The 26,406-nt window shown below is 39.9% G+C and overlaps 1 protein-coding gene across 3 annotated transcripts in view; it reads right to left on the bottom strand.

Annotated features, from left to right (window-relative positions):
* Positions 1-4,153: 4,153 nt before the first annotated feature.
* The window catches only part of vash1 (vasohibin 1), a 30,856-nt gene continuing 8,603 nt past the window's right edge, over positions 4,154-26,406 (bottom strand). For 2 of the 3 annotated variants that reach the window (XM_061968980.1, XM_061968981.1), the window contains exons 4-8: positions 22,467-22,523; positions 19,461-19,535; positions 18,966-19,347; positions 6,627-6,736; positions 4,155-6,560 (exon numbers count right to left, since the gene is read on the bottom strand). In XM_061968980.1, the coding sequence (XP_061824964.1) occupies positions 6,488-6,560; positions 6,627-6,736; positions 18,966-19,347; positions 19,461-19,535; positions 22,467-22,523 (697 nt within the window). In that variant the 3' untranslated portion in view covers positions 4,155-6,487. Of the gene's footprint in view, positions 6,561-6,626; positions 6,737-18,965; positions 19,348-19,460; positions 19,536-22,466; positions 22,524-26,406 lie in introns of all 3 variants that reach the window. The other variant, XM_061968979.1, reaches the window with a different exon arrangement.

Raw genomic sequence — 26,406 nt, 5'->3', positions numbered from 1 at the left:
TACAATCCTGAGATAATGCAAAAAAAGCAATAAAATGTATTGCAACATAATTCCTAAACCAACAATGCAAAATGTCTAAACATTCCTGTAATATTAAAACTGACAATTACTGTAATCAGTTGTTTTTGAAAGATTTGCAAATACAAAAATTAGGTTTTACGCATGGACATAACTGCCACCTAAATATGACAGTTGTTTAAAACATAACTCCTAAACCACACATGCAAAGTGGCTGATAATGCCTGGAGGGATGTATCTTTGTGAGTTTTACTGGGAAACATATTTTGTAAGGTTTGTAAAGACACAAGTTTTGTTTTTTTTACTCAATATGACAGTATTACAGTAATACTAAATATGAAAGTTATATAAACACAACTCTAAAACCAAACATGCATTATGTCTAAAAATGCCTGTGATATTGTATCTGTGTTTTACTAGAATCAGTTGTTTTTGTAAAGTTTGCAAATACAAAAATTAGGTTTTACTCACTATGACAGTTATTTAAACATACATTTTAAACAACAAATGCAAATAGCTAATAATGCTTGGAGAACTGTATCTTTGTTATAGAGAGCCTGCTGACCAACAGCATCTCTGTCTGGACTGGAGCCTGCAGTGCCTCAGACTGGAAGTCTCTCCAGAGAGTGGTGAGGACGGCGGAAAAGATCTTCAGGACTCCTCTTCCTCCTATCCATGAGATCGCAAAAAGCGCTGCCTGACCAGGGCTCAGAAAATTTGCAAAGACTCCTCCCACCCCCACCAAGGACTGTTTTCACTGCTGGACTCTAGAAAGAGGTTCCGCAGCTTCCGAAGCAGAACCTCCAGCTTCTGTAACAGCTTATTCCCTCAGGCCGTAAGACTCTTGAACGCATTATAATTACATTATCCCCTCAACTCCCCTCAAAATGGATTAACTCGCTGGAATAAAAAAAACAATATAACATACACCCATAAACGTGGGCGCATGTGGAAAAAGTGCAATATATTTATCTGCACAGTAATCTTTTTCTTTATTTATTTATATATATTTAAGTATATTTATTTATTTTATACATATATATATATATATATTATTTATATTTATTGATATATGCACCTTAATGCTTTTTTTATCCTGCACTACCATTAACTAATGTAACGAAATTTTGTTCTAATCTGTGCTGTAAAGTTCAAATTTGAATGACAATAAAAAGAAAGTCTAAGTCTTTACCAGAATAATGATCTTTTGCAAGGTTTGCAAAGACACAAGTTAGTTTTTTTACTCAATATGACAGTATAACTGTCATACTAAATATGAAAGTTGTAAAAATATAACTCCAAAACCAAACAAGCAATCCGTCTAAAAATGCATGTAATATTGAATGTGTGAGTTTTACCAGAATCAGGTATTTTGGTAAGGTTTACAATTACAAAAATTAGGTTTTACTCATGACAGTATACCTGCCACATTCAATTTGACATTTATTTAAACATAACTCCTAAAACACACATGCACAATGGCTAATAATACCTGGGGAAATGTCTCTTTGTGAGTTTTACTGGAAAAAAATATTTTTTAAGGTTTGTACAGACACAAGTTAGTTTTGTTTACTCAATATGACAGTATAACTCTCATACAAAATATGAAAGTTATATAAACATAACTCCAAAACCAAACATGTGTTATGTCTAAAAATGCCTGTAATATTGTATCCATGTGAGTTTTACGAGAATCAGTTGTTTTTGTAAGGTTTGCAAATACAAAAAATTTATTTTACTCACTATGACAGTTATTTAAACATAACTCCTAAACAACAAATGCAAAACGGTTAATAAAGCCTGGATATATGTATCTTTTTTTAATTTTACTAGAAAAAATATATTTTGTAAGGTTTGTAAAGACACAAGTTAGTTTTTTTTACTCAATATAACAGTATAGCTGTCATACCATATATGAAAGTTGTATAAACATTACTCCAAAACCAAACATGTATTATGTCTAAACATGCCTGTAATATTGTATCTGTGTGAGTTTTACTAGAATCAGTTTTTGTAAGGTTTTCAAATACCAAAATTAGGTTTTATTTACTTTTGACAGTTATTTAAACATAACTCCTAAACAACAAATGCGAAATGGCTAATAATGCTTGGAGAAATGTATCTTTGTTTGTTTTACTAGAATGATTATATTTTGTAAAGTTTGCAAAGACACAATTAGTTTGTTTTTTTACTTAATATGACAGTATAACTGTCATACTAAATCCATCCATTTTCTTCCGCTTATCCGAGGTCGGGTTGCGGGGGTAGCAGCCTAAGCATTTCACAGTGAAGCAAAGTGGCTGTCCTGGGGCAAAGTGCTGTCACTTGCACTGTCTTGCCAAATGCATAGCTCCTCTTTTTTTGCAAAGATTGCAAAGTGGCACTTTTATTTTATTTATTATTGAACTTGATGCAAGTTATTTGATTTATTATTGAACTTGATGCAAGTTACTTTTATTTGATTTATTATTTAACTTGATGCAAGTTATAACACTTTTTTTATTTATTATTGAACTTGATGCAAGTTATAACACTTTTGTTTTATTGATTATTGAACTTGATGCAAGTTATTTTATTTATTATTGAACTTGATGTTTTTATGTTATTGAGTTTGAATGTATACAACATGATGTTACTTGATGTTCAATAAATTTGAAAATGTTAAGCTTGGCATTAGCGTTCTGTTGGGGTGATGGGGGCAGGTGGGGCTTGAAAACTCCTCCTTGTCCAAAGTGGGGGATGACAAAAAAAGTTTGAGAACCACTGTTTATGTAAGGTTTGCAAATACACAAGATAGTTTTTATTCAATATGACCTAAATTAAACATGCAAAATAGCTAATAATGCATGAAATATTGTATATTTGTCAGTTTTAATATAAACATGAGCTTTTGTAAGGTTTGCAAATACAAAATTTTGTTTGTTACTCAATATGACAGTAATGTTCTTAGAATCCTGAGATAATGCGAAAAAAACAATAAAAGTCTATTCAAACATAACTCCTAAACCACACATGCAAATGTCTAATAATGCCTGGAATAATTTATCTTTGTGAGTTTAACTAGAACAAATATATTTTGTAAGGTTTGCAAAGACACAAATTTGTTTTTTCTATTCAATATGACAGTATAACTGTCATACTAAATAAATATGAATAATAAATATCAATCAATCAATCTTTATTTATATAGCCCTAAATCACAAGTGTCTCAAAGGGCTGCACAAGCCACAACGACATCCTCGTTGTGGCTAATATGAAAGTTATAAAAACATAACTCCGAAACCAAACATGTAATATCTCTTAAAATGCCTGTAATAATATAGCTATGTGAGTTTTACTTGAATCAGGTGTTTTTGAAAGGTTTACAAATACAAAAATTTGGTTTTACTCAATATGACAGTATAACTGTCACACTCAGTATGACAGGTATTTAAACATACCTATTAAAACAAACATGCAAAATAGCTAATGTCTGAAATAATGTATCTTTGTGAGTTTTAATACAAGTATGAGCTTTTGTAAGGTTTGCAAATACAAAATTTAGTTTTTTACTCAGTATGACGGTAATGTTCTTAGAATCCTGAGATAATGCGAAAAAAACAATAAAAATGTATTCAAACATAACTCTTAAAAAGAACCATGCAAAATCTTTATTAATTCCTGTAAAATTGTATTTTTGTGAGTTTTACAATTATATTTTGTAAGGTTTGCAAAGACACAAATTGTTTTTTTTACTCAATATGACAGTATCACTGTCATACTAAATATGAAAGTTATTTAAACATAACTCCTAAACCAAACATGCAATATGTCTAATAATGCCTAAAATAATGTATCTTTTTGAGTTTTACTAGAAGCATATGCTTTTGTAAGGTTTGCAAACACAAAAATGTGTTTTTTACTCAATTTGACAGTAATATTCTTTGAATCCTGAGATAATGCGAAAAAAGCAATACAAAATGTATTCAAACAGAACTCCTAAACCAAACATGCAAAATGTCTCACAATGCCTGAAATAATGTATATTTGTGAGTTTTACTAGAAACATGAGCTATTGTAAGGTTTGCAAACAGAGAAATTAGTTTTTAATCATTATGACAGTATAACTGTCATACTAAATATGACAGTTATTCAATCATATGCCCGTATTAATGTATTTTTGTGAGTTTTACGAGAAACGTGCTTTTGTAAGGTTTGAAAACACACAAAACATGTTTTTTTTACTCAATATGACAGTAACGATCTTGGAATCCTGAGATAATGAGAAAAAAGCAATACGAATGTATTCAAACATAACTCCTAAACCAAACATGAAAAATATCTAATAATGCCTGGAATAATGTATCTTTGTGAGTTTTACTACAAAAATTATCTTTTGTAATGTTTGCAAAAACACAAAATTATTTTTTTACTCAATATGACAGTATAACTCTCATACTAAATATCAATCAATCAATGTTTATTTATACAGCCCTAAATCACAAGTGTCTCAAAGGGCTGCACAAGCAACAACGACATCCTCGGTTCAATAAGGGCAAGGAAAAACTCACAATCCAGTGGGACGTCGATGTGAATGACTATGAGAAACCTTGGAGAGGACCGCAGATGTGGGTGACCCCCCCACCCCCACCCACCCACTTCCCCCCTCTAGGGGAGACCAGATGCAATGGACGTCGAGTGGGTCTAGTATAATATTATGAAAGTCCAGTCCATAGTGGATCTAACATAATAGTGAGAGTCCAGTCCATAGTGGGGCCAGCCGGAACCATCCCGAGCGGAGACAGGTCAGCAGCGCAGAGATGTCCCCAACCGATGCATAGGCAAGCGGTCCACCCCGCTGTCAATATGACAGTAATGTTCTTAGAATCCTGAGATAATGTAACTATTAAAACCAAACATGCAAAACAGCTAATAATGCCTGAAATAATTTATCTTTGTGAGTTTTACTCGAAACATATGCTTTTTTTTAAGGCTTGCAAACACACACATTAGTTGTTTACTCAATATGACAGTAATGTTCTTAGAATCCTGAGATGATGCGAAAAATGCAATAAAAATGTATTCAAACATAACTCCAAAACCAAACATGCAAAATGTCTAATAATGCCTGGAATAATGTATCTTTGTGAGTTGCATTAGAAAAAATATCTTTTGTGAGGTTTGCAAAGGCATAAATTAGTTCCTTTACTCAATATGACAGTATAACTGTCATACTAAAGATGAAAGTAATATAAACATAACTCTAAAACCAAAGAAGCAATATGTCTAAAATGCTTGGAATAATGTATATATGTGAGTTTTACTAGAATCAGGTGTTTTTGTAAGGTTTGCAAATACCAAATGTAGGTTTTACACAATGTAACAGTATAACAGTCACACTCAATATTACATTTATTTAAACATAACTATTGTGGAAGGGGGCGTGGCCTGCGGGCCTGCCGCGGAACGGGGTGTGCCAGGACCGGCCTCGAAGACAGCGACAGGTGCGTAGATGGCCCAGGTGGGCCTTGTTATCTAATCACCTGTCGCCTTTATTAGCAGCAGCCGGATTGAGACACGTAGTTGGAGTTGGAGGTGCTGCTGAGAGGACGCAGGAGAGAAAGACAGTTTGCTGGAAAGCAAAAGACTTGCACTATTTGATGAAAATAAAACAGTGTTATACCCTGAATTCCGGGCTCTCCTGGCAGTGTGTGGTGGTCCGAAGAACCCACTAGAGGGCAACCTCTACAACTATTAAAACCAAACAGGCAAAATAGCTAATAATGCCTGAAATGCTTTACTTATTTCAAACAAATACTTTGACACCTCATTTATTTCGACATGGAGGTCTCATCTTTAAGGCAAGCGACAACTGAATTAAGTTGCTACAAATAAAAGTTAAAAGCTATTAATACAGATAACAGGAAAGCAGAGCTACAGTACGATTTAGCAAGTTGCATCCAGTGTGTTAAAAAAAATGCTGCATCTTTATTTGCATCACTCAACAGTTGACATCTGTCTTGTATTTATAGTAAATAACATATCAATGTGATGTGCCTGCTAAATTGATTGTTGAAACACTTTCATACAAGTTTACATGTTTCGTGTTTAATTAGGAAAAAAAAAAAGATTTTTGATTATTTCCCCCCCATAATTATCTTAATTCAAAGTCCAAGGCACAGACAGGGGTAGTTTTAGGTCAGCCTTAAAAGTCATGTGTCCAATAGGATGGGGAAACAACACGAACGAACACACTAAAATTACTAATATATTTCAAGTATTACATACACACCGATTGCCTATATTTCTCTAATGTGACTGATTACGTGTCATCTTTGCACAATACTTTACATTTGAGAACATCTCCAGCACCAATGCTTGTGAGATAAAAAACCCTGATGACAATGATACTGAGTGTGTGTGGGTGTAGTGGTTGCTGGTTCCCTTTTGAATGTTTTATCTAATATGTTTCAGCTGCAAAAATGTTTTTTCACACTCGAATCTGATACACATTCATGTCTTCAGATGTTTTCTGTTCCAAAGCCTTCTTTTCTCCAGAGTGACTGAAACAGAACAAATATTTCAAAGCACAAGTATGGTTAGAATTGCATTGAAATTATAAATCCTACCGTCTCTCAACGTGGCTGATCCTACGAATGGGGCTTCCTGGACCTCTGAGGGGTGAGCCAATGCTATTTCTCCTGTCTTTGGTGGGAGAAGGAGGTGTTGGCTTTCCTATCTGCACAAAAAAAAGGCACAACACACTTAAAATGTAACTATTATCCAAGATGTAATGTAATTGCGCTGAGTGCTGGTTATTAATGGATGGAAGCCCAGTGGATGGGGTTAAGCGGTCTAATTAGTTCTTACTATAAACGCAAAGCTCAATAACAAAGCCATATTTTTTTTCTCATGAAAAGTGATGAGAGGTAAAAATCCTGTGTTTCTCTGAAACTAAATTAGATCAAAGTGTTCTGACACAGAGATAGAGATAGAAAACTTCTCAGTTATCAGAAAGGACAGGAATAAACATGGTGGGGGTGTTTGTACGTTTGTATGTATATTCGCCAGAATATAAAATACACAACTCGCACTGATCCCAACCACGATGCCCCTGAATCTGTGTGGGTGGAAATCAAATTCAAAAACGCTAAGCCGGTACTGATAGGGACTGTATACAGACCCCCTAATCAGAGTGATTTCTATGGTGCTCTCAAGGAGTGCTTAGCTGAGGTAGACAAAAGAAAATTATAACTGGAGATCTGAACACAGATATTCAACGCAGAGATGCGCCTGTCTTCAAATCTTACAGCAAGCTTTGTAATCTGCACGGTCTCACCCAGCTAATAACACTACCCACGATGGTGTGTGATTCCACCCAATCAACCATAGATCTCCTTCTCACATCAGACCGGCCTAACATAAAAAATAGTGGGGTCATGATCTGTGGTCTTCGTGACCACTATCTAACCTTCTGCACCTGCAAAATAGCTAAACCCAAAGCCAACGGCCTCATAACAGCTCAATCCAGATCCCTTAAAACATACTCCAGTGATAATTTCAACCTCAAACTGGGTGAGTGGGACTAGTCCCCTGTGCTCACGAGCAACCTGGTCGATGATGCTTGGGATCGCTTTAAAACAGCGTTCCTAGCGATACTAAATGATATGGCTCCCGTGAGAACAGTCAGGATCAAAGCCCGCTCTGAACCATGGATGAATCCGGACCTATTATCTGTCATAAAAGACAGACACAGAAAATACTCAGAATACCAAAAGTGCAAAACCGAAGTAGATAAACAACCCAATAATAACCACAACACTCAAAAAGCAATGCAATAAGTTAAGAAATAAGGCAAACAACCTGACTAAATCCTTTAAAAAAAATTACATTAACGACAAAATAGAGGAAAACACAAATAAGCCACGTGAGCTCTGGAAAATCCTCAATAACCAGCTTCCTGGCTGCAGCCAGAAACTTAAAACAGGACTCACCAACATCAAGGAGGACGACTCCCTCATTACAGACAAACTGGAGGTAGCAAGCAGACTTAACACCTTTTTCACCAGCATAGCCACAACACTAGTTAACAAGCTGTCCCACCACTCTGGTCGCTTTGGTGTAGAACACATTAAAGCCTACTACCGAAAGTTAGGAGTATTCAACAACGATTTAAAATTAGAAATGGTCTCAGCTGACGAGGTGCTCAAAAAATTGAGCGCGCTCCACCAAAACAAGGCCAATGGCCTTGACAATATCCCCTCCAGATTCCTAAGGGACTCTGCCACCACCATTGCCCCAATCATCACACACATAATAAATCTCTCAATTAAACAAGACCAAGTACCAAAAGATTTCAAGATAGCAAGAGTAACTCCCCTTTTTAAAAAAGGAAGCAAATTAGAACTCGGTAATTACCGACCTGTTTCTATTCTCAGTTCCATTTCGAAAGTAATGTAAAAAAAAGTTTATGAACAGGTCGATAGATACCTTGCCACGAAAAAACTCAAGTACAAATTCCAATGCGGCTTCAGAACTAACCACTCCACTGACACATGCCTTCTCTATCTGACTGACCACATCAAACATGAGGTGAACGCGGGCAAATACCGCAGCATGGTCATGCTGGACCTTCAGAAGGCCTTTGACACCCTAAACCACGCTATACTGTTGGATAAGCTTAAAGCAATCGGATTTGATAAAACCTCATCGAGCTGGATGCAATCTTACTTGGAGGGGAGGAAACAGGTGGTAGAGGTGAACGGCAACCTGCCCCCCCTCTCAGTAAGCTGTGGAGTCCCCCAAGGCAGTATATTAGGGCCTTTACTGTTCCTAATATACTGTACGTAAACAACATGTCATCAGCATGCGTTTATGAATTGTTCCTGTTTGCGGAAGACTCGGCCCTGCTGGTATCCGGCAAGAACAAATCACGGGTGGAAAAAATCTTCAGTACCGAACTCTGTAGAATTTGCACCTGGCTCGCTGACAATAAGGTATCCATACACTTAGGTCAAACGTAATACATCCTATTTGGGTCCCAAATCAACCTTAAGAAAGTCAGTGACTTCACTATTAAAGTGGGTGACATTGTTATCACCAGGAAAGATGAGGTCACCTACCTAGGTTCCATTCTAGAGGCTAATCTTTCCTGTGATAAAATGGCAATCAAGGTAATCAAAAAGGTCAACCAACGAACAAGATTTATCTACAGAATCTCCTCTCTGGTCAACAAAAGCACCATGAAGATTCTAGCGGGAACTCTCATTCAACCCTTTTTTCAACTACGCATGCACCTCCTGGTACCCCAGCACCTCCAAAACCCTCAAATCAAGACTCCAAACATCCCAGAACAAGCTAGTCAGGTTACTTCTAGACCTTCACCACAGATCACACCTCACTCTTACCCACTTCTCCAAAGTGGGCGGGCCATACTTGCCAACCCTCCCGATTTTCCCGGGAGACTCCCGAATTTCAGTGCCCCTCCCGAAAATCTCCCGGGGCAACCAATCTCCCGAATTTCTCCCGAATTCCACCCGGACAACAATATTGGGGGCGTGCCTTAAAGACACTGCCTTTAACGTCCTCTCTCACCTGAAACCTTCACCCCTTAACAGCCGCATGCTGTCCAGGCATCCGCTTTTCCTCCATATAAACAGCGTACCGGCCCAGTCACATAATAATGTAGCGTTGGACGGGTTTAACAATGGTCTTTACTCGAAGATGTCAAGAAATGCTGACACGTTGTATGATCTTTTAACTGGTTTAATGATAACGCAAGGCATACTTGGTCAACAGCCATACATGTAACACTGACGGTGGCCTAATAAACAACTTTAATACTGTTACTAATATGCGCCACACTGTGAACTCACACCAAACAAGAATTACAAACACATTTCGGGAGAACATCGCACCGTAACACAACATAATCACAACAAAACAAATACCCAGAATCCCTTGCAGCACTAACTCTTCCGGGACGCTACAATAACATCTACGGCTTTTGGAGCTCAGTGCACAACTGCACACACAACAAGAAGGAGACGAAGCAGGAGAACGAAGAAGAGACATGGCGACGACGAGTAAGAAGAAGAAATACGCTTGCAAGTTCCAAAATAATTGGAAAAAAGAATTTGCTGCCTGCACCTCAACCCTGCCCCCGCAACCACGCCCCCCATCTCCCGAATTCTGAGGTCTCAAGGTTGTGGCAAGTATGGAGCGGGCTCAGGGTGGAGGACAGAGTAAAACAACTTGCACTGAGCCTTGTCTATAAAATTCGCTACACCTCTCTGACACCGAAGTACATGTCAAACTACTACCACCATAACCACAACACCAGGGGGAGCTTCACAAACCATGTCAAACCCAGATTCCGATCTAACTCATTCTCCTTCTATGCCAAATCAATATGGAATGCACTCCCAACAGGTGTAAAAAAAGTGCATCTCTATCCTCCTTCAAAACCTCACTAAAAGAACACCTCCAGGCAACTACAAACCTAGCCTAACCCCCTTCCCCCACCACATCCCACCTCCCCGGATTGTAAATAATCAAATGTAAATAATCTAATGTAAATACTTGTTCTTATGCTTTCTGAGCTCACTGCGGTCACCGCTCACTGTACATATCCTACCAAGTGAGACCTACACTGTTACAATGTCCATTTCTCAGATGATATAATTGTTGATGACTGAAGTAAGCTGATAGCTACCCAACTTAACACCCACCCCCTACTCGTCACAACCGCCTCTACATCCCACCCCCCGGATTGTAAATAATGTAAATAATTCAATGTATATACTGTGATGATTAACTTATGTGATGACTGTATTATGCTGATAGTATATATTTGTACCATGAATTGATTAACGTGGACCCCGACTTAAACAAGTTGAAAAACTTATTCGGGTCTTACCATTTAGTGGTCAATTGTATGGAATATGTACTGTACTGTGCTAATAAAAGTTTCAATCAATCAATCAAAACACAGATCGGTGAAACTATGTTTGTCTTTCATGCTGAGAGAAAGCACATAATATTCAGAGTATTTTGTTCCCCCCTAAGCCTTTTATTGTTTTTATAAATGAAATAATTGTGAATGTTATTTAACTTTTTGACAAGTCAAACTGAAAACATATGTTTACAAATTGGTATCAATAAATAAAAAATACACTGTAAAATTGGTGTTATGCGTTAATATTCATGACCCTTTAAAGTGACTGACCTACAGTAACTCGGCACAGATCCAACTGGTTAATGCTTGCATTGTAACAGGGAAATCATCCGAGTACAGTGAATGTGTTAAGTGATAGTATAAAAACACCTGAGCCAATGTCAGCATTTTAAAATGGCCAAATCAAAGTTCAGATCCCAATTCAATCAAGAATTGTATCAAATATTTTCATGCCGGATGCCCGAGCAACTTGACATACCGTATTTCCTTGAATTGCCGCTGGGTATATATTATCCGCATGCCTCGTTTTACTGCCGGGTCAAACTCGTTTCGCAAAATAATTAGCGCATGTCTCGTTTTACCCCCGGGTCAAACTCGTTTCGCAGAATAATTAGCATATGCCTCGTTTTACCGTCGGGTCAAACTCGTCACGTCACGAGTGACACTTCACCTTTCAAGGCATCCTTTTCCAAAATGGAGGAGGCTAATTTCAATCATTTAAAATCATATACAGGGAAGAAAATAAAGAGCAATTCAGTAGGATTTAAGGTCCAAGCTATTGAATATGCTAAAAAGAACAGTAAAAATGTTTTATTAATATAGCTGCGTGTGTCAAATATGAGTCATTAAATGACTCCCGCCTCATGGTGGTAGAGGGCGCTAGTGATCCCAGGGATCATTCTTGCGACTACTCGGCTGCAGAAGAAGTGACAACAACAGTTTTCTAAACTGGACTTTCAATCGAAGCAGGAGGTAATAATTAAAGGAAGATCTCCATCGAGACAGAGAGACTTTTAAAACTGAAGAAAGATGAGGAAGACTTCTATAAACAAGTTATCGATGCTTTTGTTCAGAAGGAGAGGCGCATGGACTTCATTTATAAGTAAAGGTAAGACCATAATAACGTTTTTATATGACTGGTAAATGTGCTTTTCATGATGGTATCCTTACATCACACTCAAATTTATAAGCGCAGGCCTAAATTTAACGCATGGTAAGCGCCGGAGTGAGAAGAGGTTTTAAATTAATTACCGCCCCGGCGCTAATTCAAGGAAATACGGTAGTTTGAGCCTTATTGCTGACCGTGATTTAATATATAAATGCAATAAAAGGATTAAATTAAATATTGGCCCTAGTGTGTGAATGTGAGTGTGAATGTTGTCTGTCTATCTGTGTTGGCCCTGCGATGAGGTGGCGACTTGTCCAGGGTGTACCCCGCCTTCCGCCCGATTGTAGCTGAGATAGGCTCCAGCGCCCCCCGTGACCCCGAAGGGAATAAGCGGTAGCAAATGGATGGATGGATGGATTCAAAGGGGGTGAATACTTTTTGGCACATTTATTTCAGGGCCTAAAAAAATGAATAAAGACCATTCAAACACATTTGAAAAAATAATTACAAATGTCCAAAAATGATGTGTGATTTAAAAAAAAAAAAAGGGTATATACATAAGTCAAGAAATAAATCAATTGGTCCTAAAATATGTTAATTAGGTAACACTAATATTGAATATATCAATACTTTGACCACTTCCGCTCGTTTGCCTCCTCTATGCGACCCTCCCAAAGAACTGTCAGCTCTATCAGTAGCACCTGCCGTGAAGATACTGACGTAAGCAAGATGTCTGGCCTCAACGAAGTTGTTGTGACGTAGTCTGGAAACTTGAGCTGCTTGCCCAAGTCCACTCAAAGATCCCAGTCCAATGCTGAGGTGAGGAGCCCGGCTGCTGGTTTGGGCTGTGACTGTGGCTGCTCTCCAGCCCTGATAAAGGCAATTCTCCTCTTGCCAGGTTGTTGCTTGCTGTTGTTGTTTTTGGCCACGGCTTTAGCTGTGGCTTCAGCAACTGTCTTCAGCACTTGGTCGTGCCGCCAGCGGTAGCGGCCCTCCCCCAGAGCTCTAGAGCAGCTGCTTAGAATGTGCTCCAGCGAGCCTTTCCTGGAGCACAGCACACAGGCTGGAGAGTCATTCATGCCCCAGAGATGGAGAGTGGCTGGGCTGGGTAGGACGTTGTAGGCAGCTTGAACCATGAACTTAATGCACTGTAGTTCAGCCAGCCTGATCTCAGACCAGGTCACCCTCCTCTCCAGTGCACCCTTCCGCCTTGTCCATGCTCCCTGCTGCTGCATACCCACTATCCTGCTGGTTCGTTCCTCCTCAACCTCTTCAGGACTAACTGGCGTTTGTCCTTACCACGTACGTGCCTTCTCATAGCGAGGTTGGGGGAAGGCTCCCAGCCCAGCACGGCCTATTGCCACCGTGCCCACCAGGGCTCTATGTCTCAGCCGAGACTCAGCTACCTTCAGGCTTTTCTGAGCCCTCCACCTCCTGCCAGTTCGCACCACGGTGCCCACTGATGCCACTTTAGAGTATTTAGAGTCACGATAGAGAGACCCTGAACTCCTCATCCAGGTTACTGAAAGGGAGCTGGAGCTTGTTTGTCTTCCCATACAGTGCTGTGCTGCACAGGATGCGTGGGAAGCCCATCCATCAGCGGTGGTAGCTGCTGATCTTCCTCTCCAGAGTCTCTACTGTTAACAGAGGAACCTCATACAACAACAGAGGCCAGAGTACACGGGTTAAGACGCCATGCAGGTAAATACACGCCTTAAACCGGCCAGGTAAGCCAGACTTGTCTACAGCCGATAACCACGTCTCCAGTTCCTTGATGGTCGTTTGGATGGCTGCAGTATCCCTGAGACTAGGGATGTCCCGATCCAGGTTTTTGCACTTCCGATCCGATACCGATATTGTTTTTGCATTTCCGATCCGATACCGATACTGATCGATACCGATACTGGCCTATCCGAGCATGTAATAAAGTTTAAAGTTATTTAGCCTACTTAGTTGTCAGAATCATGTTGAAAAGGGTTTTAGTACTCTTGATAACAACTAGCCAGCTGAATTAGGGGAGTTTGAATAATACACAATGGTTGGTAACAAGAAACTGACCTGTTTATTCAAGGATAAACACAAAATAGACAAAATTATACATGACAAACAGAAATGGCATCATTGAACTAGGGCTGGGCGATATTTTAAGGCCATATTGCGATACACAATATATATCTCGATATTTTGCCTTAGCCTTGAATGAACACTTGATGCATATAATCACAGCAGTATGATGATTCTATGTGTTTTGATTGATTGATTGAGACTTTTATTAGTAGGTTGCACAGTGAAGTACATATTCCGTACAATTGACCACTAAATGGTAACACCCAAATACGTTTTTCAACTTGTTTAAGTCGGGGTATAAATTGATTCATGATACAGATATATACTATCAGATATTTACTATCATCATAATACAGTCATCACACAAGATAATCACATTGAATTATTTACATTATTTATAATCCAGGGTGTGGAGGGGGGCGCCGGATGTAAGTGTCAGAGTTTGATATGAGAATAAATCTAAAGTTAAAATATAGGGTAGAAATGCACCCATTTGCAGGAAATGTAGTCTTGGTTTTCAAAATGTTCTTTCAAGGCTTGCATGTCTACATTAAAACATTCTTCTTCATACTGCATTAATATATGCTACTTTTAAACTTTCATGCAGAGAAGGAAATCACAACTAAAAAAATCACTAATTTTTTCATACGGTGTTGATCTGGAAATTTTTGCCTCAGCATTTTGATGGTGTGGGCGTGTGGCACCGAATGGAGATAAGCGTCTCGACAGACGTCACAATATTTGAACAATGATGACGAAAACTGTTTTCTCTGTCGTGTCTGTGTGTCGAAAATTGTTATGCGCTTATTTTTTTATTAGATTTTGTGCGTGGCATAGATTTGCTATGCGCAGAGGACGTTTGAGCAGTGCGTAATTGCACAGGCGAGCACCTTAGAGGGAGCGTTGCTCGCACGGCTGCGCTAGCATCATAGCTAATGTTAGCCATGCTGCTACATCTCTGCTCGGGGAGGACGTATACGTATGTGACGTATGACGTGACAGTATGTGACGTATGTCGTGACAGTATGTGACGTATGACGTGACAGTATGTGACGTGTGTAAGAAGGTGCGCTTGCTGTCTGTGAGAGGGAGACACAGGAAAGAGGAGAAGAGCCTGTCGTGTAATGCCATCAGCTAAAAGCAACTGCGTGAGAATTCACAGACATGTGGATGTGTTGAAGGTGTGCTGGAAAATGCGGAACGGAAATTACGGAGCAGCAGAAAAGTGGAATGTATTATTTAAATCGGTGCGTTGGAAAACACGGACCGGAGTTTTTTTTTAAACTGGATTTGGATCTGCATTTTCCCATGCCTTGCCGATACGCAATTTTTGGCAAATATCGGCAGCCAATCCGATCCAAATATCGGATCGGGACATCCCTACCTGAGACCACAGTCAAAGACCTTGCCCAGGCTCTTGACCGGTTTCTTGGTGATAGATGGGATGGCTGTGCCATCCACAAAGAAGCGGAACTTGTCTGCCAGTTTCCCCTTCTTCAGAACCATCGACCTGGATTTAGTTGGTTTAAAGCTCATTCTTGCCCAGGAGATGAGCTTTTCCAGGCCTTTGAGTATTCATCTTGCGCCGGGCACTGATGTAGTTGTGACAGTGAGATCATCCATAAAGGCTCTGATGGGGGGCTGTCAAGTTCCAGACTTCGACAGAGGGCCTCTGCATTCCGTTTCAGCTGCCTTGACTACCATGTTCATGGCGAGGGCAAAGAGGCAAATTGAGATTGTACACCCAGTTACTATGCCCTTTTCAAGCATGTGCCAATCTGATGTTATGCTCCCGGAAGTGACCCTGAGCTTGAAGTTCCCGTAGTAATTCAGGATGAGGTCCTTGATCTTCTTGGGTACATGGTGTCGGTCCAGGGTAGTCTCCACGAGCTTGTGGGGTATGGAGCCGTACGCATTGGCAAGGTCAAGCCAAAGCACAGCAAGGTCTCCCTTACCCTCCCGCGCCTCCCTGATCAGCCGGGAAACTACACCGGTGTGTTCCAGGCATCCTGACACACCTGGGATTCCACCTTTCTGGACCGAGGTGTCAATGTAGGCATTCTTGAGGAGGAAGTCTGTCAACCTTCTGGAAAGGATGCTGAAGAAGATCTTTCCCTCAACGCTAAGGAGCGAGATGGTCCTGAACTGCTCCAGCTTGGTGGAATTCTCTTCTTTAGGTATCCAAACACCCTGAGCCTGCCTCCACTAGTCTGCAACAGTTCCTCTGCGCCAAATCACTCGCAGGATCCTGCAAAGGATTCTAAGGAGTCCTGGGCATCGCTTGTACACCTTGTAGGGTACTCCACTGGGTCTTGGAGCTGAACTGGCTCTCGCTGAAGTAACAACCTCCTGGATTTCCTTCCAGGTGGGCTCGCTGGTGATGAAATTGACAGTGGGAGATGGTATGTCCAATAAGGCACTGAGGGGCCCTAGCTCTTTCTCTCTTTCAGGGTTACTCAGGTTGTTTTTCAAGAAGTTGTTGACTTCTTCTTTGGAGCAAACTAGACGCCCACTGCGCTTCTGCACAGCTGTTTGAGAAATCCAAATGGATCAGCTATGAATGCAGTTCGCTTCCTGGCTCTCTCTCTCCTGTGCCTCCAGTGCCATTCAGCTCTACGCAGGGTCGTCAATTTCTTCCTGATGATGTTCAGCCAATGGCGCCTTCTCCTCCTCAGATGCTGCCTTGTACTGCCTTGCCAGGGACCGGAGCTCCTGCCGCAGTTGATGGATCTTTTCTGCCCTTCGGTTCATGGTGTAGTTGGAACTGATGGGCTTGTCCTCTTCCACACCGAACCTCTCTGCTCCATAAGAAACAATGATTGTGGCATGGTCTGAAGCCGTCTGTCGACATCCCCTTTGGCTATTGATTCGATGATTCTGGCTCTGTGCTCGTCGAATTGGTGCCACACTTTGTGTTGGCTTGCAGAAGGCCACTTGATACAAGGCTGCTTAATTACTTTGCTGAGAGATGGAGGGTTTATCACATGGAGGTTCTGGGCTCTGTGGGGTGTCTCCCGGCCGGGCTCCTCTGTCGTCTCACCAGGACTCGGTCCTGTGCTCTGTGTGTCACTCTCCTGCACCAAGCATTTCATTTGACCCTGATGGATTTTTAGGCCACGCTCGTTCTTGAGGCTCTTGCCACAGATGCATCTTACGGGTGTCATCGTCGTTAAGCCGTTTGCTAAAGCCGTCAACGTTGGGTCCGTCCTGTTGGGGAACTCATCCTCCCCCCCACCCGGGTTCCCCTGGGGGTAATTCTCAGTAGGTCGTTCTGCAGCTTAGTTGGGTTTCTCCCTCACGGAAGATGCAGGTTGGGATGCTACCCCTTGCTGCCACGGTCACCGTCTTTCCGAGCTGTCAATTGTCTCTCCAACCGTCACCAGTCTACTCCTGGTTGCCTCACAACCTGGTCCTGGGTGTCACTGGTTATGCCAGTCCAAAATGATTGTAAAATACATCCTCAGATGCACTGGGACACATCATCAGTGATATGCCTAAGATCACCGGGGGTTTCGGGTCTTTCAACATCATACCCCCTCCCTCAGGTGACCCAGCCAGGGTTGATCAGACCCCAGTTTGTGTCCCAGTAGCATGGGCCCCCAGTTCGCTCCTCCTGATCCAAAGCCATCTAGAGGCTCTCTCTGCTGCCTCCATGGTGGCCTTGATGCCAAGTAGTGTGAACACCTTGCACAGTGAGCGGCCAGCAAAGCCTCTACACCCCACTTTAATGGGCTTACAGCGTGCCTTTCAGCCTCATCTTCGGCATTGACTTTGACCGCTTCCGCTCATTTGCCTCCTCTACGCGATCCTCCCAAGGAACTGTCAGCTCTATCAGTAGCACCTGCCGTGAAGATACTGAATAACATAATACAGAGTTTCCCAAAAGTCAGGACATGTAGGCAAAAAATGCATATATAGTATTAATCAATTTAAAAAAAAGTATGTCGTATTTTTTTATGTATATTGTGAATAATACATTAAAATGTGTTATATGTTTTCAATTTATTAATTTTAATACATTTTATTTATATTATACATTTTGTTTTAATTATTTAATTGTTATTTTCATTACATATTTAGTATATTTTATGTAATTGTGGAATGTGTTTTATAAAAGTAATAAGTATGTGAAATATATGTACAGACTTTAGACCCTGCATATGTTTTCCATATTAAATAAGATTTATTTTTTTTAAAGATGTATTTAAGTAGATTATATTTATTTAAATTTGACACAGAAAAAAACATTAAAAAAGCAACCAGATATAATAATGACTAATGATCTAGTTTAGGTCATGGTGGTCCACTTAAGTTGAAATAAAGGCCAAGTGGTTTACAGTAGTTGCTTAAGATATTTCACTTTTAATCCAAACAGTTCATTCAGTTCTAAGAACTTAATCCAAAAAAGATTAAAACGTGAACCAAAGTAGCCAAAGATTGGTAAAACTGCTGAAATGAGATTGATGAGTTTTGGGTGCATTGTTCAAATCTGCAAAGGTTGTTGGAAAAACTTCTAGGATTACAATATCTATAAAACTCAAAAGGATAGAACTCTGATACCAAAGTGATTATTTTTACTCTGTAAATGTCTCATATCAATAAATTAATTAAATTAGAGGCAGAAAATGTTTCCTTACCGTAGATGTACATTAAGAATGTAGTTTGCACTTGCTGCACGGCTATAAGACCATGCTGAATGCTACTGTCTTGTCGTGACATTTGAGGAAATATACTGTACTAAATGCTGTATATACTGTAGTATAATGGAAGTTGACACCTGTAATGATCAAGTCAGAAAGTAGAAGAAAACAAAAGTAGTTTCAGATCGTAACCTACCTTAAGTCGCATGTCTCGAGTGTGTCTCTCCAGCTCTTTCCGCAGCTCCTCCTTGCTGAGTCTGTCCACATCCAGAACCGAATGCTTCCATTCGATCTGCTCCACACTGTGAGGGTCATGTGATATATATTGGCCAATCTTGACCTTACGAAGGGTGTGCCAGTAGCCCCTGTAGGCTCCTTCAAAGTCCTGCACCAAGTCCACGAGTGTCCGGTGCTCCAAGGGCTTGAACATGAGGTCCTCCCTGCGGCTCATGCCCAGTGCGCCATAACGTCCCCCGCTGTGGACTCCCAGCACAATGTGGTAGAAGTGGTTACCTGAGAACTGAGACTTAAAGCTGAGGGGAAAGCGCTCCACAGATGGCAGGCAGTTGGTCAGGTAACTTTGGCAATGTTGGTTAAGGAACTGTGCGCAACAAACAAAAAACATGACACATGTTGTTGTGCTGAATTGGACGAGATCCTGAGCTGAAAGTAAGACAACATGCAAAGATACATCCCCAGGATCACCGCCTCCAGGCATTTGATTGGCAGGGCTTCACGTGTCATCTCCTTGGCGATGTCCATCAGCCTGTGCAGGAAAATGAGACAAAAGTTGAGCCTTTAACAAGAACATGGCGCTATTAAACATACAATAGGGAGTTAGAGTGCATCCGGAAAATATTCACAGCACTTCACTTTTTCCACGTTACAGCCTTATTCCAAAATGAAAAACACATTTTTGTTCTCAAATTTCTACACACAACACTCCATAATGACAATACGAAAAAGTTTTTTTTTTTTGCAAATTTGTTAAAAACAAAAAATCACTGTGAATACTTTCACAGCTTTTGCTCAAAACTTTGTTGATGCACCTTTGGCATCAATTACAGCCTCAAGTTTTAATATGCCACAAACTTGACACACCTATCTTTGAGCAGTTTCACCCATTCCTTTTTGCAGCACCTCTCAAGCTCCAGGATATCATTGTACTTTGCTGCATTAATCTCTCCCATCTTTTTCTTATTTTTAATCAAGTTGTAAATAAAATAAAATAAACTTTTCACATTGCCAATTGGGATATTGTCTGTATAATTTTTAGGACAAAAAAAATATTTATTTCATTTGGAATAAGACTGTAACATAACAAAATGTGGAAAACGTGAAATGCTGGGATAACCTGGTTTCCTTGAACTACAAGCATATTTTGCTAAGACCATCAAACACGTCATAGCGATGTTTTCCATGAGGAAGTGCACTAAATCTGTCAGATCGGGAAGGCCTTCAGGTCATCCCACAGCTTTACAATTGGGTTCATGTCTGGGCTCCAGCTGAACCATTCTAAAACTTAAATTTTTCTCTAGTGAAGCCATTTTTTGTTGATCTGCTCTGCATGCGCTGGTCATACAGATCAATAAACAAATAAGTCAAGTCGTACATGTACCGTATTTTCCGCACTATAAGGCGCACCGGATTATTAGCCGCACCTTCTATGAATTACATATTTCATAATTTTGTCCACCAATAAGCCGCCCCGGACTATAAGCCGCGCCTACGCTGCGCTAAAGTGAATGTCAAAAAAAACGCTGCGCTAAAGTGAATGTCAAAAAAACAGTCAGATAGTTCAGTCAAACTTTAATAATATATTGAAAACCAGCGTTCTAACAACTCTGTCCCAAAATGTACGCAAATGTGCAATCACAAACATAGTAAAATTCAAAATGGTGTAGAGCAATAAATAGCAACATAATGTTGCTCGAACGTTAATGTCACAACACACAAAATAAACATAGCGCTCACCTTCTGAAGTTATTCTTCATTCGTAAATCCTTCGAATTCTTCGTCTTCGGTGTCCGAATTGAAAAGTTGCGCAAGCATGGGATCCAAAAATGGCCGGCTCCGCCTCGTCGAAGTCATCGGATTCAGTGTCGCTGTTGTTGTGCAGCAGTTCTGTGAATCCTGCCTTCCGGAAAGCTCGGACCACAGTTGTGACCGAAACTATCTGCCCAGGCATTTACGATCCACTGGCAGATGTTGGCGTATGTCGACCGGCGCTATCTGCCCGTCTTAGTGAAGGTGTGTTCGCCTTCGGAGCTGTGTGAAAAAAGCCACCCGGCCTCTTCGCGTAAACTTCCCTTAACCACTCGCTCATCTTTTCTTCATCCATCCATCCCTTCGAGTTAGCTTTTATGATGACACCGGCTGGAAAGGTCTCTTTTGGATGGGTGGAAGTTAGCATGGCAAGCTAGAACCACAGTGAAGGATGACTTCTCATTCTCTGTGGTGCGAATATTCACCGTACGTGCTCCCGTTCCACAGTGCAGTTCACAGGAATATCAGTTGCTGTGAAATACGGTAGTAATCCGTGTGCGGATGGAGAGATTGCGTCTTTTTATGATCCGGATCCTTGTCGCGTAGTAGGAGCCATTTTGTGGTCTTTACAGATGTAAACAGGAAATGAAACGTACGGTGATATCCGCGCGTTTTTTCTTCTTCTTCCGGGGGCGGGTGAAGCGCTTCCTGTTCTATGGGGGCGGGTGAAGCGCTTCCTGTTCTATGGGGGCGGGTGAAGCGCTTCCTGTTCTATGGGGGCGGGTGCTTTCCTTGGCGGTTGCTTGCGTAGAAGAAGCGCTTCCTGTTCTACCGGGAAAAAAGATGGCGGCTGTTTACCGAAGTTGCGAGATCGAAACTTTATGAAAATTAATCGTAATAAAGCGCACCGGGTTATAAGGCGCACTGTTAGCTTTTGAGAAAATTTGTGGTTTTTAGGTGCGCCTTATAGTGCGGAAAATACGGTACAGTAAAAGTCAGATGCTGCATATGATAACACAAATGAATATGGCATTGACAATGTTTCACAATGGCTAAATAACATCTTCATGAAAAATATTATGTTTCTATTAATAATGAAAATTCCAATAGTACTAAATTATTTTCTGTGACCTATTTTATTTCTAATCTATATCAACGATTTAAAAAATGTACTGCCTCTCATGTTTGCAGATGATAGCTGTCTTTTAATATCTCATTCTAATCTTAATTGCTTAACGAGAGAATAAAATTAACTGTCTAATGTTTTTTGAATGGTTTAAAATGAATAAATTGTCACCATTACAAAAAAGAACGTTATGATTTTTACTACGAAAAACCTATAATAAAGACGACGTGGAATTATACATTGATGGCATCAAAATTAGCCAAGTTTTTAGAAGTAAAATTAACATACTGAACTTGTCTGTAGCAAGATGATAAGCACAATAGATATTTTGATTAAAGTGTATTTTATTAAAGGTTTTTGTACACTGACATATAGTTTGCTATATCCACATATAATGTATTACAATTGTAATTGGGGTGCTACTTGTCAATCATACTTGATCTTATGAATTCAAAATAGATTCTTGAGAATAATGTTTTTTTTCCTCTGGTCCGTTTAAAAATAAAACCATTTGACAGTATTTAGTGAGAACATATAGTATATTGTATAACTGCATTAGAAATCTAATAAATCATTTTTGCTTACGCTGTAAGAGGACGGCTCTTCTTGATTTCAAAAAACTGTGTCCCAGTGTGATTGTACCTGTAAGTTTTAGTTAATGCAGCATGAATCAGAGAATCCTGCACACACTTTATATTTCCAGTATATTTCGAGAATGACAAGAGAGGAGGGTTAAAATGTCAGCACAGTCCTGTTAAATAAGTGGTTTGCAAACTTTTCTCACCAAGTACCACGTCAACACTTGGCTCTCAGAGTGCTACCATAATGACTAACAACAAAATACAGTAGCGTAGTCAATCAATCAATCAATCAATGTTTATTTATATAGCCCTAAATCACAAGTGTCTCAAAGGGCTGCACAAGCCACAACGACATCCTCGGTACAGCCCACGTAGTAGACATAAGTATTCATTAAAAACAAGGGAAATGTTTTAGTAAAGTATATTTAATATATTTGGCCATTGTAACATTACACACAGTTTAAAAAGTAACACTGCAGAATATAATATTTAATAGAGTGACCCTGGTCTCCGGCCGAATGCAACTGGGATAAGCTAGAGTCCCCCCACCCCCAGCATACCACAGTGACCTAAATCATTTGAAATGCTTTTTGTTCATTGTAAAATACTTGTTGTTTTTTAAGTCATATAACAATCTTAGTGTCAACATGCTAATGTCATGCGGCTATATTTCATGTGTTTGCTAATTTTATGCTAAATGTACTCCTGTTGGTCCTGTTACTCAAATGAGGCATCGTTGGCTTAGGAACCTCGTACAAAAACAAAAAAAAGTGTCTGACATGACACATTTTGTTTAGTTTATTATGTGTATTATCAGATTTAGAGCTGAAATATGTTTTTCGAGAGTTACAAGCAAATGGAGGAAACTATGTTAACAAACTGTATTAGGTTAAAACCCCTTTATAATCATTGCTCATTCTTATTATGTCTCTGGACAAAGTTACAAGTAAATGTGCAAGCAAGGGCTAATTTTGATTCTGCTTATGTCGACAACCAATGATGGTAAATGGTAAATGGTAAATGGGTTGTACTTGTATTGCGCTTTTGTACCTTTTTAAGGAATTCAAAGCGCTTTGACACTATTTCCACATTCACCCATACACATTCACACATTCACGCACTGATGGCAGGAGCTGCCATGCACGGCGCTAACCAGGCCCATCAGGAGCAAGGGTGAAGTGTCTTGCTCAAGGACACAACGGACGTGACAAGGATGGTAGAAGGTGGGGATTGAACCAGTAACCCTCAGATTGCTGGCACGGCCACTCTCCCAACTTCACCACGCGGTCCACTGATGTCAGTTTGCAGAGGTGGGTAGCGCAACGCTCTACATTTACTTAGTTATATTTACTTAAGTAAATTTTTGGATAAATTGTACTTGTCAAAGTAGATTTAATGCATCATACTTGTGTAATCTTGTGAAGAAGAAACGATGTGTTTACTTCCGAAATATTGAATTTCATTTCAATCAATGTAATTATATCATCATTATATTTATTTATTAACTATTAATTACTAGTTGCAAATACGTATTAATTTGGCTTGTTAGAGATTTCTTTCAGTGGCGCATGCCTTTGTTTCACTAATCCAACCTAAGCATTAATAATAATAATAAATGGATTAGATTTTACATAGCGCTTTTCTAGACACTTTAAGCACTTCAAAGAAAACTGAGAACCCATCATTCATTCCCTCCACATTCACACATTGATGTGGTAAGCCACATTTATAACCACAGCTGCTCTGGGGTAGACTGACGAAAGTGTGGCTGCCAGTTTGCGCTTACGGCCCCCCCGACCACCACCAAACAAACATTCACATTCATACACACCAGCACTGGGAACAAGCTGGGTACAGTGTCTTGCCCAAGGACACAACGTGACTAGGATGGCTAAAGCTGGAATCGAACCAGGAACCCTTAAAGTTGCTGGCATGGCCATTCTACCATCCGTGCCATGCCGTCCCACTCGCGACATTTGACCCCATTTCACCAATCAAATAGAACCTGGCTATCACATGACCACACTTTAAAAAGTGGCACGATGAGGAAAATGAACTTTAACATCATGCACTGTCATCTGTGTCAGCAAAAATGTTTACATTTAAGTCTACAAGAATTCCACTTAAATAAAGTAAACATGTTACGGTAAATTGTTGATGAATTTTACGTTTCGCTGCGCATGTGCTAACATTATCCCTGTTATAGCACCATAAGTGACAGTAAAATGTGCATATTTTACAGTAAAATGTGCATATTTTGCTGTAGTAGTGTCTGTCTCTCTCTTGCTCTCTCTCCAACAAACACAAGCACGTACGCACACACACACCAGTTGAAGTGCAAGTACTTACTCAAATAATACTTCTGATAAATACTTTTTGCTTCTACTTGAGTCATATTACTCTGGGGTGGGCAATTATTATTTTCCATGGGGCCACAAGAGAAACATAAATTATTGTGGAGGGCCGGGCCAAAAGGCTTAACTCAATTCTGCATAATATTAATTGTTTTTCTTTATAAAAATCAGTAAATTGCATGGTTTTGACAAGCTGGTAAGAGTATAAGTTATGGCTAAGCACTTAAAAAGAGAGGTTGCCTTACAAAAATGTAATTTATTCAATCAAATTTCTCAAAACAAAGGTTAAACAAAATGTGAATGTTTTTTAACATTTGTGACTCATATTAGTGATCATATTCAGTCAAATTCACCCCAAAAGACATTTTGATTTGCGTATGCTGTTGGAAAGAGGTTCTAAAAGTTTTCTAAAAATATCACAATATTGTCTTTGTACTACAAATATTAAGCAAGATACAACATATTATAATAATGAACTGAACTGTGATTTTGAGAAAAAGACATCTAAAGAAATTCTTCCAGTTCACGGCTAGTCGGTGCCTTTACATGCCTACATGTTTAGTATAATTACCTCATTTGGTGTTTTTTGGGGTGTTTTTCAGTGAGAGAAATCTAGTCTCTGTTGGGCTTTAACAAGTGCATCAAAGTCAGGTTGAATGTCTGAGGTGTAGATACGAAGCAAAGCTGACAGATGATCATCAGTGAGAGAGGATTTATACCTGGATTTGGTCAATTTCATCACTGAGAATGTGTGTTCACATATGTAGGTAGGTCTCATGCTCCTCCAAAAGTGTAACAAATTGCCTGTGATTCAAAGCTTGTGCCCTGACGAAGTTCACTAATTTAGTTACAACATCAATAACATGGTTAATTTTTAGCACTGACTTGCACAACACGTGTTGGTGTACAATAAAATACCAATTTCTGATCTGCGTCAATTTCAGTCACCTTACCTTGCATACATTTCAAAGGTCCGACATTTTCCCCGTAAGATTTGGACAACGGTCCATTGTCACACCAGCCAGTCTGTTCCATTTCAGTCCCTCCGTGAACACATCGCTCCCTGTCGTTGTCCCTTTCATTGACCGCATTGCAGTCAGCTCCTCCATAATCTTGAAGTTTGTTATCCCACGGACAAATACGAGTAACTGGGCTATGTACCGGACATCACAGTTCTCGTTTAAGGCCAAGGAGAAAAATTCTAAACTTGCCACTTCACGTTGCAGCTGAAGCTCCAGATTCCCAGTTATGTTCTTGATTCTTCTCATCACCGTTCGCCTGGACAATGGGACTTGCTTAAATGCTTCTCTTTGTTCAGGGCATATTAGTGCTGCAGAGTTCACCAAGCACTCTTTGACGAACTCCCCCTCTGAGAAGGCCTACTTTTCTTAGCGATTTTGTGGGATATTACAATGCTCGTATTGGTTGCTGCATCGCTAGATGTGTGAAGCTTGGTAAAAAAGCCTTGCTGCTTTTGTAGCTTAGCTAGCAAAGCTTCCGATGTCCGCGCCCTTTCTGCAGTAGTCAAGTTTTTGTGTTTTTCCGCGTGTTTTGTCTCGTAATGCCGACTCAAAGTGTAATCCTTAAACA

This window comes from Nerophis lumbriciformis, linkage group LG08 (assembly GCF_033978685.3).
Source record: "Nerophis lumbriciformis linkage group LG08, RoL_Nlum_v2.1, whole genome shotgun sequence".
In the NCBI taxonomy this organism is placed as follows: domain Eukaryota; kingdom Metazoa; phylum Chordata; class Actinopteri; order Syngnathiformes; family Syngnathidae; genus Nerophis; species Nerophis lumbriciformis.
This window is presented reverse-complemented; position numbering and strand designations above follow the sequence as displayed.